Below are 21,979 nucleotides of genomic sequence, written 5' to 3' on the forward strand. Positions count from 1 at the left end.
GTTAAATCTCTATAACTTAAAAAACTGCTTGAGATATTTAGCTGAAATTTTAAACACGTTTACTAAACACTGCTTGTAAAGTTGAGCTAAAAGAATCTTTGAAACTTCTCATTTTATAAATAAAAAGCTAAGTCTACTCCCTACTTTTTGGAAATTTTTTAGGTCTCACATTTAAAAAATTTGGCTAAAATCCATTTTTTATTATTTTCTAATTGTTTTAGTTCAACTTTTTTGAAATTGCGTATATTACACTATATGTTATTGTGAATTCAATGAGAGCTAATTTTGAGCTATTTTACCCTAAAAATGACACTTTTTAGAAAATATTTTCACAAAACCATAACTATTTAGTGATTTTTTTTACATTTTTTTCATATACTATTTAGTTACAACTAGCACCTAAATTTCAATTTGGGGGTTTAACCTGCCCTTAATAACAAGCTTTTATGTAATAATGCACTAAAAAGGAGAAAAAAACGTACACTACTTTTTAAATAACTGTAAAGAAAAGCGGGGGTCTCTTCCTAAATACTAGTAAAAGTATCCAATAGATAGTGACCCCCGCTTTTCTTAATAGTTAGTTAAATAGTAGTTTATAATTTATTTTCTCCTTTTTTAGTGCATCATTACGTAAAATCTTTTTATTAAAACGTTTTTTATGAATTATTTTTTCTTTGTAAATCGTATTTAGGCGCAATAGTGCTAACAATGGATCCGGGTAGCTTAAGATCACGCAATCGCCGCGGCGCCGGCAGCTGCGTCTGTAGCAGCTTTACTGCCGAATATAGTAGACTATTAAATGATGTCCTATAGGTAGATGCATTTTAATGATGCCCTATAAGTAGATGTTAATGATACCTTATATGTAGATGTCTTTGAATGATGTCCTATAACTAGATGTTAATGATGTCCTTTAATTAGATGTGTTTTAATGATTTCCTATTAGTAGATGCGTTTTAATGATGTTTTATAAGAAGATGTTAATGATGTCCTATAATTAGATGTGTTTTAAGGGTGTCATATAAGTAGATGTTAATGATGTCCTATAAGTAGATGGTAATGATATCCTATAAGTAGATGTGTTTAAATGACGTCCTATAAGTAGATGTGTTTAAATGATGTTCTATAAATTAATGTGTGTTAATGATGTCCTATAAGTAGATGTGTTTTAATGATGTCCTATAAGTAAATGTTAATGATGTCTTATAATTAGATGTGTTTTAATGATGTCCAATAAGTAGATGTTACTGATGTCCTATAAGTAGATGTGTTTAAATGATGTTCTATAAATTAATGTGTATTATTGATGTCCTATTAGTAGATGCGTTTCAATGAGGTCCTATTAGTAGATGTGTTTAATTGATGTCCTATAAGAAGATGTGTTTTAATGATGTTCTATAAATAGATATTAATGATGCCCTATACGTAGATGTTAATGATGCCTTATATGTAGATGTGTTTAAATGATGTCCTCTAAGTAGATGTTAATCATGTCCTTTAATTAGATGTGTTTTAATGATGTCCTATAAATAGATAAGATTTATTAATGTCCTATAAGTAGATGTGTTTTAATGATGTTCTATAAATAGATATTAATGATGCCCTATACGTAGATGTTAATGATACCTTATATGTAAATGTGTTTAAATGATGTCCTCTAAGTAGATGTTAATCATGTCCTTTAATTAGATGTGTTTTAATGATGTCCTATAAATAGATAAGATTTATTAATGTCCTATAAGTAGATGTTAATTATGTCTTATAATTAGAAGTGTTTTAATGATGTCATCTAAATAGATTTTAATGATTCCCTATATCTAGATGTGTTAAATTATATCTTATAAGTAGATGTTAATGAAGCCCTATAAGTAGATGTAAACAATGTCCTTTAAGTAAATGCATTTTAATGATGTCCTATAAAATGATGTTAATTATGTCCTATAAGTAGATGTGTTTTATAGATGTCCTAGAAGTAGATGTTAATGATGTCCTATAAGTAGATGTGTTTAAATGATGTCCTATAAGTAGGTGTGTGTAAATGTTGTCCTATAAGTAGAAGTTAATGATATCACATAAGTAGATGTGTTTAAATGACGTCATGTAAGTAGATGTGTTCAAATGATATCTTATAAGAGGATGTTAATGATGCCCTATAAGTAGATGTAAACGATGTTTATAAGTTAATGTATTTTAAGGATGTCCTATAAAATGATGTTAATGATGTCCTATAAGTAGATGTATTTTAATGATGTCCTATAAGTAGATGTAATTTAATGTTGTCCTATAAGTAGATGTAATTTAATGATATCCTATAAGTAGATGATAATGATGCCCTATAAGTAGATGTGTTTTGATGATGTCCAATAAGTAGAGGTTAATCATGTTCTATAAGTGGATGTGTTACAAGTAGATGTATTTAAATAATGTCCTATAAGTAGATGTTAACGATGTCCTTTAAGTAGATGTGTTTTATGATGTCTAATTAGTAGATGTTAATGATGTCTTATAAGTATATGTTAATGATGTTCTATACGTGGATGTGTTTAAATGATGTCCTACAAGTAGATGTTTTTAATGATGTGCTATAAGCAGATGTGTTTTAATGATGTCCTTTAAGCAGATTTTAATGATGTCTTATAAGTAGATGTCTTTTAATGTTTCCTTTAAGTAGATGTTAATGATGTCCTATAAGTAGATGTTAACGATGTTCTATAAGTAGATGTGTTTTAATGATGGCATATATGTAGATGTGTTTTAATGATGTCCTAAAAGTAGATGTTAATGATGCCCTATAGGTAGATTTGTTAAAATGATATCCTATAAGTATACGTGTTTTAATGATGTCCTATAAGTAGATGTGCTTTAATGATGTTCTATAAGTAGATGTTTAAAATTACACAATAGCACAATATAGTCGGTCAATTAGTGTATTATTTTAATAACATATGTAATTCAAAATCTATGTATGTTTATTGTGAAAATGAGAGCAATTTATTGAAACAAATTTAAGCAAAGCTAGAAATGAAAGCAATATACAATAGTTTTCTTTTCAGTATAGTTTGATAATAAAGGTAATGGTTTTTAAAAATGTCTAGTTATAACTGCATTTTAGGACCTAGACATTTTTCTATTAAAAAAAAAGTCAATGGGAAGCTGCTCTCGAGCAGTAGGGAGCTATGATCTAGAGCAGTGGTTCCCAACCTTTTTCGAGTGGCGACCCCCTTTTATAAAAAGTAAGTGACCCGCGACCCCCATAGAATTAAAAAGCCGAAACTAGTATGGAAATTAATAAGCACTAAAGTAAGATTTTCTAGTAGACTTTCAATATGAACTACTCTTGATAACTGTTTTAATAGCTTGAGTAAAATTGCACACTATTCACTAAACCTTCGTGGTTAAGTTTTTAATTAAAATTTTTTTTTGTTAACGCCAACCTATGTCATTATAATTATCTTAATTTTGTTTTTAATCGAAGAATAGTGTTGAAAATATATTGTCGAAAAGTCAATCAATTTTACGTTTGGGTATGAATGGTGAATACTACACCAAAATTGTGTCTGTAGTTTTTCATCTTACTCGGAATCATTCTGCAAATCAAAGAATTCATCTTGTAATTCATCGGGAATGCTGGCAAAATCAAGGGAAGAAGAGAATGGGTAATACGTAAATGCAGATTCTTCTTTTTTCAGCTCAGAGAAGTAGCGATGCAGTTCGTTTTCAAGAGATTCAAAATGCCCAGAAATCGCTTCTTTCAAAATTTTAATTATCTCACAATCAGATTCATCTACCACACCGCAGAGTTTCTCAAATTTACAATATTTCCTAGATTTATTTTCTTCGCCAATTTTGCAGCTTTGATAAAAATGCCCCGAGATTATCATGGAAAGTTATAATATTCGTTAGTTTTCCCTCAAGCTTCAGGTTAAGCTTATCTTGATGTTCGAGCACATCTGCTAGGTATGATACTTTCTCCAACCACTCTATGTCGTTTTAAGTATACCAAAAAGTCTTGTTTCCTTTGCACTCCCAAGAACAATTTGATTTCAGATTTCAATTAAAAAACACAATTTACAACATTTCGTTTGACAGCCAGCGTACTGTAGTGTAGAAGAGCAGAACCTCGTGATCTATATTAATGTTTTTGCTCAGTTCTTTGAAGGCCCCAGATTTTATATAATTTACGACTTATACTAGCAATGGACTCTTGATGTCGGTTGGTTAGGGCAGTGGTTAGGGAGCTAAATCTTTTCTGTTTTCTGAAAGTCCGATTTTGAGATAAACATAGATGGCGCACCATCCGTACAAACTCCCCACAACCGTTCTAACCCATTTCAATCATCCAGTTTCAAAAAAGGTATTTATTTTCTCCATGCTATTTTCACAAAAGAGCAACTCTTCTTTGCTATCATCCGCATGAATATAGACACAGACCAGCAACTGCGAACACGAACTCACGTCTGTTGATTTATCAACTTGAAAAGCAAACAATGGTGAAAGCTTAATTTCAATAAAAATGTGTTATTTAACATTTACGTACATGCAGCGTTTGATGAGGTTTTCTCCTATTGTTTTTTTTTTTTTTTTGCTTGGCATTTTCTATCGCGACTTCATTTGATGCTTGCACTAATGCTGGTGAAAACTTCCTGTTCGATCAAGTTTCTGGCGTTTGCAACTAGCTTCTTACCGACGAAAGAACTCCATATATTTTTTGTGTGTTCTGAATGACTCGTCTCAAATGACGTCTTATTTTTGAAGATTTCATAGCTTCGTGACTGAGAACAACTTTGTACAGTGCGCTTTGTTTCTTCTCTATTACATTTCCAGTGATGTTAATGAAGCCGAATTTCAAAAATTCTTCTAAATATTTGTTTTGTTTCAAATTACTAAGATTTAGTATACCAGTTGGCGACCCCCCAGAAAGACCTCCGCGACCCCCAGGGGGGTCGCGACCCCCAGGTTGGGAACCCGTGATCTAGACGTTACGATCCAAACATCTATGTTTATCTCAAAATCGGGCTTTCAGAAAACAGAAAAGATTTAGCTCCCTAACCACTGCCCTAACCAATCGACATCAAGAGTCCATTGCTAGTATAAGTCGTAAATTATATAAAATCTGGGGCCTTCAAAGAACTGAGCAAAAACATTAATATAGATCACGAGGTTCTGCTCTTCTACACTACAGTACGCTGGCTGTCAAACGAAATGTTGTAAATTGTGTTTTTTAATTGAAATCTGAAATCAAATTGTTCTTGGGAGTGCAAAGGAAACAAGACTTTTTGGTATACTTTAAACGACATAGAGTGGTTGGAGAAAGTATCATACCTAGCAGATGTGCTCGAACATCAAGATAAGCTTAACCTGAAGCTTGAGGGAAAACTAACGAATATTATAACTTTCCATGATAATCTCGGGGCATTTTTATCAAAGCTGCAAAATTGGCGAAGAAAATAAATCTAGGAAATATTGTAAATTTGAGAAACTCTGCGGTGTGGTAGATGAATCTGATTGTGAGATAATTAAAATTTTGAAAGAAGCGATTTCTGGGCATTTTGAATCTCTTGAAAACGAACTGCATCGCTACTTCTCTGAGCTGAAAAAAGAAGAATCTGCATTTACGTATTACCCATTCTCTTCTTCCCTTGATTTTGCCAGCATTCCCGATGAATTACAAGATGAATTCTTTGATTTGCAGAATGATTCCGAGTAAGATGAAAAACTACAGACACAATTTTGGTGTAGTATTCACCATTCATACCCAAACGTAAAATTGATTGACTTTTCGACAATATATTTTCAACACTATTCTTCGATTAAAAACAAAATTAAGATAATTATAATGACATAGGTTGGCGTTAACAAAAAAAAATTTTAATTAAAAACTTAACCACGAAGGTTTAGTGAATAGTGTGCAATTTTACTCAAGCTATTAAAACAGTTATCAAGAGTAGTTCATATTGAAAGTCTACTAGAAAATCTTACTTTAGTGCTTATTAATTTCCATACTAGTTTCGGCTTTTTAATTCTATGGGGGTCGCGGGTCACTTACTTTTTATAAAAGGGGGTCGCCACTCGAAAAAGGTTGGGAACCACTGGTCTAGATGAAGAATTTACATTACACCCAAGGCAATTTTAATACAAAATAACATCTCCCGGTGTATATTTCGAGGGCGGCTGAATCAGTGACGAGTACTTTCTAACGCAACGGTAGCGGACATTTAAATGCGCTGATGCGGTGACGACAGTGTGACGACTCCTTTCTATCGTAACGGCTACGGATGTCAAAATACGCTGATGCAGTGACAGGTGGAATGGTTTTGTATTACCGTAAATCTCGTGCTAGACAGTCAGGCGCAGTGTTTCTTCCAGACTTTTTTCTCCGGGGGGGCACTTGAAATCTTCGGGGGGGCGGTAAACTTTCTTCGGGGGGGCGGACACTGTTAAAAATATATATTTTCTATATAAATTATATAAATTTCATTTCGTTCGGGGGGGGCGGTAAAAATTTTTCGGGGGGGCTTCGCCCCCCCCGAAGAGATGCCTGGAAGAAACTCTGGTCAGGCGCGACAGTGACATTATATTTAACCAAAAAAATCTTAACGACATGGAAGTGGTGGAGAGGGACCAATCATTGTCGATATGTGTGTTTTAGATTTCTTCTTCTGAATAGACAGAAAAAAATAAAAATTCAAAATTAAGTCTAAATTTCTATTTACACAAACCGAACCGTCGCTTTTAACCTGATGTTTTACTTTAGATAGCCCATCAGCACCCATCTAATATATGCTCTACCCCACTCCTTTTCCGGTAAATATTTGTTCCCACTATTGAACAGCGGTATTAACTAGATCTAGATCTTTTTTTCTTTACCATTTCAACATGGAGACGTGAAAAAACAACATGTTTTAGCTATTTTTTGGGCAAGCATATATATATATATATATATATATATATATATATATATATATATATATATATATATATATATATATATATATATATATATATATATATATATATCAAATGCACTGAAAATAACAAAATAAAAAGTATCTTTAAAAAAATTATACCTTTTGGCCTTCAATGCTTCAAAGAAAGCCTATTTTTCATTTTCTTATTTTCATAGTATTTAAAATGGGTTATTATAAAGGTTTTTATATTTTTAAATTATTATAAATCCAAATTTTTCTGACGCCAAATGTGTAAAACAGATGAGGCAGTCATAGTTGTCATGTTTGAAGATTAGACAACTAGGAACTTCGCTCGTATAGATAATATAGGAATCTACAAGGGTCAGAGGCGTAGTGACCGACCTGAGGGGGGCGCCAAATTGAAAGTTTGAGGGGGGGGTGCAAATGAAAAGTTCGAGGGGGGGGGGGGGTGAAAATCGAAAGTTTGTCCCCGGGCGCCGGGAAGGGTCGCTACGCATCTGACAAGGGTGCTTGAGGCAATATGTTTGTGAAGCAAGGGTTGAAAGGAATAGCAAGACGGCACTACTAAAACAAATTAAAATTGAAAAAAACAACATTTTAATAACAAACCTTTATAAGTAGAAAACAAAATTATAATAAATTTTAATTAATTCTTTAAAAATTAGATAAGCATCCAATTAAGATAAATTAGATGTTAAATGCATTGTCATCAAATTTTAAAGAAATCGGTCCTTTAGACGTGGTCGAAATTTCGCTCGCCGGTTTCGACCCATAAGACAAACGTCAAAAGAACAAGAAAGCAAGTTAAATAAAAGGTTATAAAAATACAGATAACTGCGTTTGAAATTTTTCTAGGTATGCGTCAGTGTGAGTGACGTTTCAATTTCCTGCAAGAAACGAAATGTATGACAGAAGTAAATGAGGACCTATGGGAGTGTTTTTATCAGACGTGCGTATCGGCATGTCAAGATAACATAAGTACATGATTTTAGTGAGAGAGGCAAAGAGTTTTGACGTGTAAACACACTGTAACATATTATGTAGGACTGTGTTAGAAATTCAACATGAAATAAATTTGGTGGGGTGATTCAAGACCGATGCAAATAAATGGGCTCACGTTACAAATATCCACTTCTGCTGTAGTTGTGGAAATACGCCTTTATTAGTGTGCTTAATTAGACTTCTGATTTGATCTGTATATAGCGGTTACATCAACTTGATCAGTGTCAACTACATACTGTTTTACAGTTATATCCCTTTTATTAAATGTAGATCTACATTACATTCGTTTGGAGAAGGCGGTTAGGCCTAGCGCTCGACTGCTATCCCGAATGTCTTATGTTCAGATTTCGGATAATTCTTTCTCTAAGTTCTGCACAATTTTGCTGGTGTTTTTTTTTCAAACAGTGTTTCTTTCCAAAACAATATATTCTGAACACGGTTGTTTTTTGCTTTTTACTTTCTCGTATATACGAAGTATAGAGAAAGTCTTGTAATCGTGCAAAAAAAAAAAATCGAGATTTTTGCAAATCTCGACGTTTTGCATCTCACTGATACGGAAAAACATAATTTTGCAATCTTGTCCGTATGTCTGTGTGTCTGTGTGTGTGTCTGTGTGTGTGTGTGTCCGTGTGTAAACACGATAACTTGAGTACCGTTACAGCTAGGTTGATGAAATTTCATATATAAGTATTTTATCAAAATCGTAGATCCGTATCAACTTTTGAGCGATTTCTGACAACCGGAAGTGGTACTTTTTCTACTTTGAATTTTTCAAAAGCCTATAACTTGAGTACTATTTCAGATAGATAAATGAAATTTCACATGTAAGTAAAAGATCTAATTCTCTACCTTCTGTTAAATTTTGAGTAATTTCCGTTGACCGGAAGTAGTAATTTACGCTACTTCCGATTTCTCAAAAAACTAATGTAAATTTTTAAAGTAATAATAATATTGCGCACTATTATGCGCTTTTTTATTTCGCGTTCACTTGGTGTGCAATTAATTTGTCTACGAGATTTTATTCTATTTTTAAAACTTTAAGTATTTAAAATGGATTAAAAATCATGTCTATAGCCCGAGTTCCCATCCCCTGTTATTTTATATAAGAATATTCGAGAAAGTTTAGGGGAGATCACTCCCGGTTTATTTTAAAATGTATTTTGAAAAGGCGAAATAATGAAAAAAGAAACACATTCATAAAAAAATAAATACATTACTTTCAAACTGCGAGTTGTTTTTATGTACAAAATTTTAGACCTAGATCTCTAGATCAAGATCTAAAACGTTTAAGTTTAACGCATCAAATATTCATAGTTACACATTACAAGAAAAACGGAACAAAAAAATATCGACGTTCCGATAATTTAAAGTTTTATAAACAGGATGTTGCCAGGTACCCCTTGTGGCTGTACGGACGATCTACTGGAGAATAGAGAGTATTAGAGAGCCTTCCAAGTGCTCGCCTTGAGTTTTCTGTCAATTGTTTCGTAATTATCTAGATATAGATCTAGATCTAATCTAGATCTAGAATTCTAGATCTAGTTCTAGATTCTAAGTCTAATTGACTAATTGGAGTTATTTCTCATTTTATTTAGGTAAGCTTTAAATTACTAGATCTAGATCTAGATCTAGATCTAAATCTAGAACTAGATCTAGATCTAGAATCTAGATCTAGATATCTAGATCTAGATTCTAGAATCTAGATCTAAACTCTAAACTTTAAGTCAAATTAAGTCTTTAGTCTAGTCTTTAGAGTTTAAGTTAAACTTAAAAGTTAAAGGTTGTCAATTTTATCTAGATCTAGAATCTAGTAGATCTAGATCTAGACGTCTAGATCTAGATTCTAGAATCTCTAGACCTAGAGATCAAGATCTAGAATCTAGATTAACTTTTAAAAAAAATAACTAGATCTAGATCTAATCTAGATCTAGTCTAGATATAGATCTAGATTCTACATACTCATATACACACTAACAGTATTATAGTATACAGTACAGTACTACAGACAGTGGCACGGTCAGACTGTAACACTCTAGAATCTAGATCTAGATCTAAATGACCTGTTCTATCTAGAGATTAGATAGATCTAGACTTCTAGATCTAGAATCTAGAGAAATCTAGATCTAATCTAGGTCTAGATTTTAGATCTAGCCAGATCTAGAAATCTAGAATCTACCTTAGATCTAGATCTACTAGATTCTACAACAGACAATTATTAGATTTAGTTATTACTTCTAGATCTAGAATCTATTAGGGACTAAGAATCTCTACTTTTACTAGAATAACTAGAATCTATACTATTTTAGAATCAGTGGGGGGGGGGGGGGGGGGGAGGGCGGCGCCAAAATGGGTTGGAACAACAAATTGAAAGTTTGGGGGGTGTGTGCAAATGAAAAGTTCGAGGGGGGAGGTTCAAATCGAAAGTTTGTCCCCCGGGCGTCGGGAAGGGTCGCTACGCCTCTGATTAGAATAGACCCCTAAGGCCTAAAAGTATATCATCTTGACTTATCTAGTTCTAGATCTAGCGTAGATAGATTATTCTAGATCTAGATTCTAGATCCAGAATCTAGGTAGATCTAGATCTAGAATCTACTAAATCTGATCTAGAATATATATCTAGATCTAGGTCGTATCTAAAGTTCCAAACTCTGAACTCTACTTCTACTAAATACAATTAATTACTGCTTAACTAATCTACTATTACTAGATTAAAGATTTAGATCTAGATGTAGATATAGAACTAGTTCTAGCAACTAGAGTCTAGAAAGTCTATATCTAGATCTAGATTCTAAATACTTTTTTTGAAGTGTGTTAGACTGTTATGTGATTGGTATTACACTAAATAATACTAATTTTACTCATGTGTAAAAGAGTCAATGCTGACACTTAGTCAAAATAATCAGCTAATTGTATCTGAAGAACAGAAACTACCATAGCCCTATCGTATAGTCTTGACAAGAGCAGTGGTTGTTAACTGTGGTTCTATATAGGGGTTTGGTAGGTCAGCCTCAGGGGTTTGATGGAGGTCAAGACACACAGTCACACTGACTCGTGATTCACGATTGGATTTTGTTTGTGCATTGGATAGAATTTTAAGAAGGGTTCAGTGAATGTGCATATGAAACTGGTGGGGTTCAGTACCTCCAAGAAGGTTAAGAATGACTGCTCTAGAGTAAAATAGAGTCTAGTTTAACCATAAGCCCTAATAAATCTGACTTAACACTAAACATGATATTACTACAATACAACAAATAATAACTAGATATTGATTTTGTGATTATATTTAATTATGCTTGATGTTTGCCTTTAATTTATTTACTATAAATAAATATAGGTCTAATAACATTTAATATTTAATGTCAAATTAATGGTGCTTTTACTATTTTATTGTACTTTGCTACTAATAACTTCTAGTTAACATTGTTAAGCCAAAGACAGAAAATGTTGTCTTAATACTTCAAGAAAGATGAATCTGAAGTAAACTTGTGGACTGTAAACACTTGAAACTAGTCTTTTCTTGAATTATTAAAATATATTATATAATTAATCATTGTAGCCCTCTTGGTCTCTTCATTATTAATTTATTCTTAAATATTTATACTTTTTAGAATGTATTATGCATACAAATTTTTGTTTCAGACAAAAGTATCTCTGACTAGGATGGAGAATAAAGAGTGTTATATCAATCCAAAAGTAGGCAATAACTTACAAAACAAGATTTTAAATGAAGTCTTTATCGATTTAACTGACATTGAGACCATTGATTTAACAGTAGATGACATTCCTGATTTCAAGTCTGGGAAAAATAATAATTCACTCCTGACTTCATTTACCATTGAAAGTCTCTCCTCTAGGGAGTTACCAGTGTTTAATTTTAATTGCACGCTGTGTAATGTCAAGCTCCCTAGCTTTGCCAGCTACAGACACCATTTACACTTGCATGAGGAGAAGAAAGATTTCACATGCAAAGTTTGTTATCAAATCTGCGCTGACAGTTTTTCTTTGAGGCGTCATGAATCCTTACACGCACAGTTGATAAGCAATGCAGCTGAGGAATGCACTAAAGATATAAGTTTTGAGTGTGATGTGTGTCTAAAAAAATGTTCAACTCAACATGATTTGAGTCAGCATAAACAAATACACCCAGGAACAGTGAGTTTTCTCCATGATGCTAGTCCTGAAAAAAACATTAATAATACTCCTAAGATAAAACAACTTCATACTGGAAAAAGATCATTCAAATGTGATTTTTGTCCTAAATTGTTCATTTCTAAATATTTGTTTTTATATCATAAAAGGTTGCATAGCAATATTAAGCCATTTCAATGTAATGTGTGCTGTAAGAAATTTAACTGGAAATGTCATTTTATTCAGCACAAGAAGACACATAATATAAAGAACTCATTTAAGTGTGGTATGTGTCTCAGAAGGTTTAAAATGCTATACATGCTAATAAAGCATAGACATCTGCACACTCCAGAAAAAGCATTTGCTTGTGATTTGTGTTCTAGAAATTTTAATAATAAGCACCATTTAAGATGGCACAGGAAGCTGCATGACAGGGTTAAATCAGTCATGTGTGATCAGAAACTTGAAAGACTGGAAGATGACCATGAACAAAATCCTACAATAAAGACACAAAATGGACGTGATTTTTATCTTAAAGTCAGTACTCAAATTGGTAGTTTAACTAAACATAAAAAAGTGCAAACAGGTGAAAAGCCTTTCAAATGTTTTTTCTGCTCTAAAAGTTTTTATTCTAATCATAACCTTAACAAGCATTTAGAAAATCATTCAGAAGAAAAATTATTTGAGTGTCAATTATGTTGTAAGACATTTCATTTCAACATCCATTTAAAACAGGCAAAAAGTTTAAAAGGTTTCAAATGCGATCTCTGTAATATAGTTTTATTTTACAAGCATGAATTAGTAAGTCACCACCTAGGCCACATAGGGAGGACGACTTACACATGTAATCTGTGTAAGAAAGTTTTTGCTTTCAAGAAATGTTTCGATGAACATGAGCGACTTCACATCAGGGTCAGAGAGAGATTGTTTCAGTGTGTTAAGTGTTACCATAATTTTTTTCATCTCAAGTTCTTAAAAGAACATAAAAAACTCCATACAGCTGATTGCCAGTTTGAAAGCCAAGACTGTCTAAGAAAATATCTTAGCAATAATAATTTAACTCAACATCAACAAAAAAATTCACAACTTAATCTTCATAAAAAAAATTACAGAAATTTAAGAAAAGGACGGTTTGAAAAGTTTGACTGTCCCAAGTGTAAATGGTATTTTGTTACCGAACAAGCATTAATGGAGCATGAGCAAGCTTATTCAAAATTTGAATGTGGCGTGTGCCATCGGCATTTCAAAACAAAAAAAGTTTTACAGAGACATAAAAAGCTTCACCCAGAAAAATCGCAGTTTGAATGTCAAGTGTGCATTAAAAAATTTCTTAACCAGACAGATTTAACACAACATGAACTAGAGTTCTCACAGTATGTTTGCGATTTGTGCTGTATGCATTTTAAAACACAATTATATTTATATTACCATAAACGGAGTCATCTTAAACTGGGACAGTTTAGATGTGCTAAATGTAGACACTATTTTTTTAACAAACAAGACTACATTCTTCATGAATTTCAGTATTCACAATTTGAGTGTGATGTGTGCTCTAAACATTATAGAACACAAAGGAATTTAATCATTCATAAAAGAACTCATTGATGGTGTCAAAAATTAAGTATCATTGCAAAGGCATTCAAATGTTACTGGTAAACAATGTGACCGCATATTAGAACATATTCTTAAAGCATAAGGTTCTGTGCCCATAGTCTAGACTATTTAGTTACAAAAGTGTTTTTCTTTAATTTGTAAAAAATAAGGGTAAAGTTTAATGTTTTATATTCATGTAAAAATCCACCTAGAGCAGGCTATAGTTTCTTTTTTAAATCTTTTGTTATCTTCTTGTTAATTGCAAGATTTGTGAATACTAAAATGATTACTTCACAGTTTAATTTGGCCAGTCAACAACTATAACTAAAAGAACTAACATTTTGTTACTGTATTTATTTTAAATCTAAAATGCAGCTCTTAAACTGTCTTGTTGGTTAATATTTTATTTTATTATTATATACATTTGTTCTGATCACCTATCACTGATAGTGCAAGTTTTAGAAAATATTTTGAAATGAGTTAAAATATGTTAGAAAAATTATTTTTTGGGTGTTATAAGTATGAGATACTATAGGATATAATAACCAGTGGTTGAATGCCTAAGATTACAGTACATTGATAGATGTAGCAAGCAAATGTTTGAATAATGCTGGCCCTACTTATTGTCATCAACAAAATATACATCTAAAATTGTTGTTAGGTTATCTTTTATTGTGCATTGTTCTGTTGTTGTTGTAGGTAGCTATTTTAATCATTGGGTGAAGCTCAAGGTATTAGAAAAAAAGTGCTAGCTAAAAATCTTTTTGATCAATTGATTTGTGCTGATTTGCTTTCCTGTACATTTTTTAAATATATTTATGTTTTAATATGTTTTATTAAGAATCTAATTCTTCAGAGGAAGATTAAATGTTTCATATTGTACTTAATATGTTTTTTCAATATCAGCTATCTGTATTGGCAATAATCCATGGCATGTGCTATGTTAAGTAAAGCTTTAAAAGTCATCTTAGGAGTTGAGTGAATCTTTTTTCTTTAAAGCATGAAAGATATTACAACAATTCCTAACCTCTAATAATTACATTTTTTTTAAATATTTAGAAAATAAATGTTTACCAAACAAAACTGATACATTCATCTGTTGTATTCAAACAATTTGTGCAAAATTAGTAACTGTTATTTTACTAACCCAGCTGTTAATGAAATGATACATTTGAATTTGTTAATTACTTTCTAACTTTCAATCTACATTTAGTTAGATTTTTATGTAGTATAATTTGTATGATTATTAACTGTTTTTAATTGTAAAAGTAGACTATTTGTTGTAGTTTTTGTTTTTGAAAATAAGACATTTTAATGATCAATTTTCTTTCTTGCAAAATATAGTGCAAAATGTTTAAAATGTTATTTTTGTTTGTTTGTTTTAATGCCAAATTATTAACTTTCAGTTTTATTCTGTTAACTATTTTTGTATATAGTTAATGATTTTTAAAATGTATTTGTATTATATTGTAACAACAAATTTGTGATCCAAAATAAATATTCCCATGCATTTAAAACCATTTTTTTTAAAATATGAGTACTATAAAACAAAATTTTGTGTATGCAAACATTTATTTTAAGATAAATTTAAAAGTTGTTGACACAAATGAATATGTACCTAGAAAAAAATATTATTTTAAATAAAATACTATTTTAAAATTTTGTTAAATGTTTAATTCAAGTTTGCAATTGTTGTAAAAATGTGGTATTTTAAAAATAGTTTAACAAATTTCTGGTTCATATGTTTTAGTTAATTGTTGAAGTTTATGTAATTAAGTTTGCAAAGTCTAGTTGACATTGTTAAATACATTTTTATAAAAGTAATTAATTTCAAAATTCAATCTTTTTGTTTTTATTGTGGTGCGTGTGTGTTTGTGTGTCTGTGTGGGGGTGGGGGGAGGGGAGGTGTAAGGTTTTGTCTTATCAATGCGCAAATTTTGTTTCATAATATATTTGCATTGTAGCCTTTTTTAAAATAGTTTAAAACTTATTATAAACTATTATAAAGCACACAACTTACTCCATTTGTCGAGATGGGGGGGGGGGGGGGGTAGAAAGTAACAGTATGGGAAATTGATCAAGGGATTGTGAATGACTTGATCTTCAGGAATAATGTTCTGCGCCTAGTCTAATCCATTCCTTTTTGGGCTGAAACGAAATTAGAAACAAATCTTTCTTTTAAACAGCAGATAAATTGTAATCCAATCAATTCATTCCATTGGTCTGCTACATGGTTGATAAGATTCTCAGCGGTCTTTGTTGTATAGTTACCGTGAGATTCAAGTCATAAGAGCATGTCAGTATAGTTGTAAGAAAGCCACAGTGGGGCTGATTTTTGTACGATTAAAGATTAACTTTCGACAACATACCTTATATGAGCTTCACGCGAAGATTTTTTTTCTTATTAGGTAGAAATTAATTTCCTCCAACCCAATATCAAGCGAGCATTGTAATATAATAATTTCAAGAGGAAACTGAAGGTCTTTCACATAAGCCGTAGTTAATTAGTTCTGCCGATTGTTTTTATTTGATCTGCCAAAGCCGAACCCCAAGAAAACGCAATTTGTGGTTGGGGTGGATGGTGACAAGGCTGAGGGTGGGGCTTTAATTTATTGTGAAGAAAGGGGTGGAGGGGAATTTGCAAATAAGCATGACGTTATTTATGGACGACCTTGTGACACAGATTTGAATATTAGTGAACCATGCTACAAAATAAATATCCTAGCGTAAAATACTTGTATTCACATTTAATCAGATAAAATGTTTTAAAAAAACGATAGAACTTAAATTTTAAAACGTTTTGGGAAAAAATTGTTTCAGGTAAAGTCTGATCACACCCACCCCAGTCATACAATGAAGTCTGTCCACACCCACCACAGTCATACAATAAAGTCTGTCCACACCCACCTCAGTCATGCAATGAAGTCTGACCACATCCACCACAGTCATACATGAAGTCTGACCACACCCACCATAGTCATACAATAAAGTCTGTCCACACCCACCTCAGTCATATAATGAAGTCTGACCACACCCACCACAGTCATACATGAAGTCTGACCACACCCACCATAGTCATACAATAAAGTCTGTCCACACCCACCTCAGTCATATAATGAAGTCTGACCACACCCACCACAGTCATACATGAAGTCTGACCACATCCACCACAGTCATACAATGAAGTCTGACCACACCCACCACAGTCATGCAATGAAGTCTGACCACACCCACCACAGTCATGCAATGAAGTCTGTCCACACCCATCACAGTCTTATAATCAAGTCTGACCACACCCACCCCAGTCATACAATAAAGTCTGACCACACCCATTACAATCTGTCCACACCCATCACAGTCTTATAATCAAGTCTGACCACACCCACCTCAGTCATACAATGAAGTCTGACCACACCCATTACAATCTGTCCACACCCATCACAGTCTTATAATCAAGTCTGTCCACACCCACCACAGTCATACAATGAAGTCTGACCACACCCACCACAGTCATACAATGAAGTCTGACCACACCCACCACAGTCATACAATGAAGTCTGACCACACCCACCACAGTCATACAATGAAGTCTGACCACACCCACCACAGTCATACAATGAAGTCTGACCACACCCACCACAGTCATACAATGAAGTCTATCCACACCCATCACAGTCTTATAATCAAGTCTGACCACACCCACCCCAGTCATACAATAAAGTCTGACCACACCCATTACAATCTGTCCACACCCATCACAGTCTTATAATCAAGTCTGACCACACCCACCTCAGTCATACAATGAAGTCTGACCACACCCACCCCAGTCTTACATTTTGTCTGACCACACCCACCCCAGTCATACAATGAAGTCTGACCTTACACCCATCACAGTTTTATAATTAAGTCTGACCACACCCACCTCAGTCATACAATGAAGTCTGATCACACCCACCCCAGTCATACAATGAAGTCTGAGAATTCAGTAACGATACAAGACAATTCACATACAAAACCTACAACTTATGTGACAACTGGGGCCAGTCAATCAGAAAAAAAAATGTATAATTTTGAAACGCTTTAAAATAATGTGCCACTTAAACTCACTTTATACATACGCCCCCCCCCCCCCCCCCCCCCCCCCCCCCCCACACACACACAGACAAACATATATTACGTTTATATGCATAATATTCTTCACTGTTTAAAGCAAAATTATATTTCATTATTTAAAAAAAAAAGTATGAATATATTAGTAATCTAGACTTTTTTTTTATGTGTATTTTCTAATAGAGAAATATTTTCTGCAATATATTTTTTATGAGATCAATGCACATTTTCCCAGGATCTATTGAAGATCGATAGAAAATTTGAGATTGGCTGGTCATTACAGCGAATAATTACGTAAGTGGTGGTGTTTTTATGTGTAAGTAATTGTTTCAGAGATAGGAGTTGAAAACAACCCGGAAAAGTTTATCGACTGGAAGCTTGAGCGTATCGTCAAGGTAAGAATTGATTGACTGGCGTTTGGGATCGCTGACACTAATCATAGGAGGTGGGGGGGGGGGGGGTGAATTTGTTGTAAACTGAAATACACAAGGTGGATGGTTTTACCGTGATGCACATTTGGCGCCAATGTGTACAAGACAATGGGATAAGGGGTAACATGGGGTAGAGAATGTGGGTTTACATAGTGGATAAAGTATGGGTTTACATGGTGTATAAAATGTGGGTTTTACAAGGTGTATAAAAATGGATTTAAATTGTGTATAAAATCTGGGTTTATGTACGGTAAGGAATGTGGGTTTACAAGGTGTATAAAATCTGGGTTCCCTTGGGGTATAAAATGTGTGTTTTATAAGGTGTATAAAATGTGTGTTTTATAAGGTGTATAAAATGTGGGTTTAAATTGTGTATAAAATGAGGGTTTATATACGGTAAGGAATGCGGGTCTAAATGGTGTATAAATTGTGGGTTTAAATTGTGTATAAAATCTGGGTTCCCATGGGGGTATAAAAGGTGTGTTTTACAAAGTGTATAACATGTGGGTTTGAATGGGGACCAGAACGTATGGACTAAATGTGTATAAAATACGCTACTGATATACTATACTGTTGTGAACTACAACACCAAATTTTTGAAGTATTAGTACATATTGCACAACAGCTACGTTAGTCCACAAATTACTTAGTTGTGTAGGGGTAATATTTCTATGTACAGAACGTTGAACAAAATTTGTGCGTGGGGTTGATAACCTATGCAAAAATTATTTTTGTTGAGAATAGCTTTAAAATGTATCCTCTACCAATCAATGAAGAACAATTTCTAAACGGCATTTTTAGTATCTAAAATCGTTTGAATTGCTCCACTGAAAATTGTTTGCCGTTTGTGCTATTATCTTTAATTTGTTCTGGAAATTTTCTTTAGCACGTCACAAATAAATTGAACTTTATTGTTTAAGTTAACATGGAGGCAGAGGCGTAGCGAGGGGGGGCGCCGACCTTAGGGGAGGGGGGGGGGGCAGAATGGGTTTGAAAAACAAATTGAAAGTTTGAAGGGGGGTTTTGAAAATTAAAAGTTCGAGGGGGAAGGGTGCAAATTGAAAGTTTGAGGGGGGGGGGAACGAAAGTTTGTCCCCGGGCGCCGGGAAGGGTCGCTACGCCTCTGCATTGAGGCACAAAATCTGGCCACCTCTGTTGGCCAGAATTCTTGATCCTCAATTTGAGCACAATGGACGACACTCTAAAAATAGATTTTCTTATTTTGAATAGTTCAAAATGTGGTTTAATTTTATAAGACTGGATAGCTGTTATTGATAACATAGAAAAAGATAAGCTGTATAAAATAAGTCAAGGTTTGCAAGTTTTAAAAAGTAAAACAAAAAAAAAAAAAAAATTAAAATTCCCTAGTAGTATGTGTTACGTGAAGGATTTTCAAAACAAATCAACTGCAATTTTTAATTTAACTTATCGAATAGGTTCTTTTATACTTTTAAACGGTGGGCTTTAATAATTGGAAGGAACACAACTAATTCAGCCCAGGATGGGAGGTAACTGCTTTTCCCGCCACTAATGGGCAGTGGTCAGTCATCTATGTATTCAACACGTCACAGTTTTTGCTCGTAGAATTATCATTTCATCTTAATCTTTTCCGATTTGTGCCGAATACACACGAAGCAGATGAAGTAGAGTTAATCTGTTTCAATGACCGCGGCATATGAGGGGATAGTGTGGTCAACACTTTGTTTCCTAACGTGAGTCAGGTACCATTCAGAGCAGTTTTTCTTCCAGACTTTTTTCTCCGGGGGGGGGGGGCACTTGAAATTTTCGGGGGGGGGGGGGGCGGTAGACTTTCTTCGGAGGGGGGGGGCGGACACTGTTAAAAGTATATATTTTCTATATAAATTATATAAATTTCATTTCGTTCGGGGGGGGGGGGGCGGTAAAAAAATTTCGGGGGGGGCTTTGCCCCCCCCCCCCCCCCCCGAAGAGATGCCTGGAAGAAACTCTGATTCAGAGCTGAGTGGACTCAGGGACGTCCTACAGAATCGAGCCCCGAACTTAAGACTTTCTGGTTAGCAGTCGTGTCAGATATTACATTCACAAAAACAATACACACCTAAGCTCCCCTCGCTGGTTGCATTAGTTGTGTATGAAATTGTTGTTACAATGTAGTCCATTGTGAATGAGTTTCGCCACATATCTACCTAAACAAGGCAACAATTTTGACCTTTAAATCATTTAAAATGTTTTTTTACCAATGTTGTTGTTGTTGCTGTGAAAATAAATATTGATTCAAGTTATCTTACTCTTTCTATTGTGACTGCGATTTTATTTTAAATAATAACGTTTTAAAATTTAGTCACCTTTCAATTATGCAAAATTATACATAAGTATATGTTGTTTCAACATGTACATGAACATGTAAACTGGCAATAGGCATGAGGTAGCAGGTGTGTATTGGTTTAACACTGGACATGTACTATACTGGGACAAAAGTCAACTTACTAGGGAGCCAGATGTAATTTGTCGTTAACTGTCGTTACAGGCGACAGACACATCTTCGCCAGGCACACCAGTACGTCACGAGGCTGGTGAAGCAGAGTTCGCCTGACTTGATAACTAATCATCATTTAACATCAATTTTAGCTGATCACAATTTAAATTACCTAACTATAACAATGTACACAAAAAAAACCCAAGACTAACAAAGACAATACACGACAATGGAAGAGAATCTCGACAAAATCGACATAAACATTTTATATAGGCCTACATTGTGTGAAAGAAACTACACACTTCTGTTTAATCGTTTCATTTTCTAGCCTTCCTCCCTAAATGAAATAATAATTTAAAGAAGTAACACTTATACCACTTCAAAACGATATTAGGAAAAAAAGTCACAGGAAAAAAAAACCACAGGAACAAAAAACACAGAAAAAAAAGTCACAGGAAAAAAAGTCACAGGAAAAAAGTCACAGGAAAAAGTCACAAATATATATATTTGCATGATATTTGTTAATACTTTTATGTAGTAAATATTCAGAAAGTGCTAATTGACTTAGGATTAATTAAATGTAATGTAATGTGTGTAGGTTGTATTCGCATAGTAATTTCTATAATTCATCTAAAATATTTAGTATGAAGTATGTAGATTGTAATTATGTTAAACATAATATTAATAGCATTTAATAGAATGCTCCAAAGTCCACGGTTTTCATCGTGTTTTTTTTTAATATTAACATTAAATTACCGTGAAATCATAAGTTCATCGGACTTTCTGCCCTCAACTAATCGCAACAATAGTTATGCATGCTAAGTTCAACCACCTTCACTGCCCACATTTATCACTCGCATTACATAACAAAACTGAGGATCAAAACAGAAAGCCCACAAGGTTCAAAGGCTGTTATTGACGCAAACCGTCAACAACACGAAATATGTTCGGACAATGCCTACTGAGGAGAGGCCGACCAGAGCATAGCCTACGGCAAAACATTATGCAAAACACAATGATGTGCATACATTTCTTATATAATGAGCTTTTCTGCCGCGTATTTAACTAAATACGTAACAAAAGTTGAGATTGCTGTGTAAATTATCTTAGAGTATTTTTACTTACAACTGTTCTAAACCATAATGCTTTTAACGTCTATAAATAATTTATGCTATCAAAAAATACAACCCACAGCAATACACACACGAATTTTACAATTCTTAACAAATAAATCAAAATATTTCAAAAAAGATTTTTGTGACTTTTTTCTGTGACTTTATTTCTGTGACTTTTTTTCCTAGCAAAAACTGTGACTTTTTTTCTGTGTTTTT

At 33.4% G+C, this 21,979-nt stretch overlaps 1 protein-coding gene across 1 annotated transcript; it reads left to right on the plus strand.

Annotated features, from left to right (window-relative positions):
- Nucleotides 1–9,436: 9,436 nt before the first annotated feature.
- LOC131956748 (zinc finger protein 883-like) lies at nucleotides 9,437–13,759 on the plus strand. The gene is made up of 2 exons (XM_059321325.1): nucleotides 9,437–9,526; nucleotides 11,571–13,759. The coding sequence occupies exon 2, from the start codon at nucleotides 11,592–11,594 to the stop codon at nucleotides 13,662–13,664; it is 2,073 nt and encodes a 690-aa protein (XP_059177308.1). The 5' UTR covers nucleotides 9,437–9,526; nucleotides 11,571–11,591; the 3' UTR covers nucleotides 13,665–13,759.
- Nucleotides 13,760–21,979: the final 8,220 nt, after the last annotated feature.

This window comes from Physella acuta, unplaced genomic scaffold (assembly GCF_028476545.2).
Source record: "Physella acuta isolate Inbredline_101_S28 unplaced genomic scaffold, ASM2847654v3 ptg001173l, whole genome shotgun sequence".
In the NCBI taxonomy this organism is placed as follows: Eukaryota; Metazoa; Mollusca; class Gastropoda; family Physidae; genus Physella; species Physella acuta.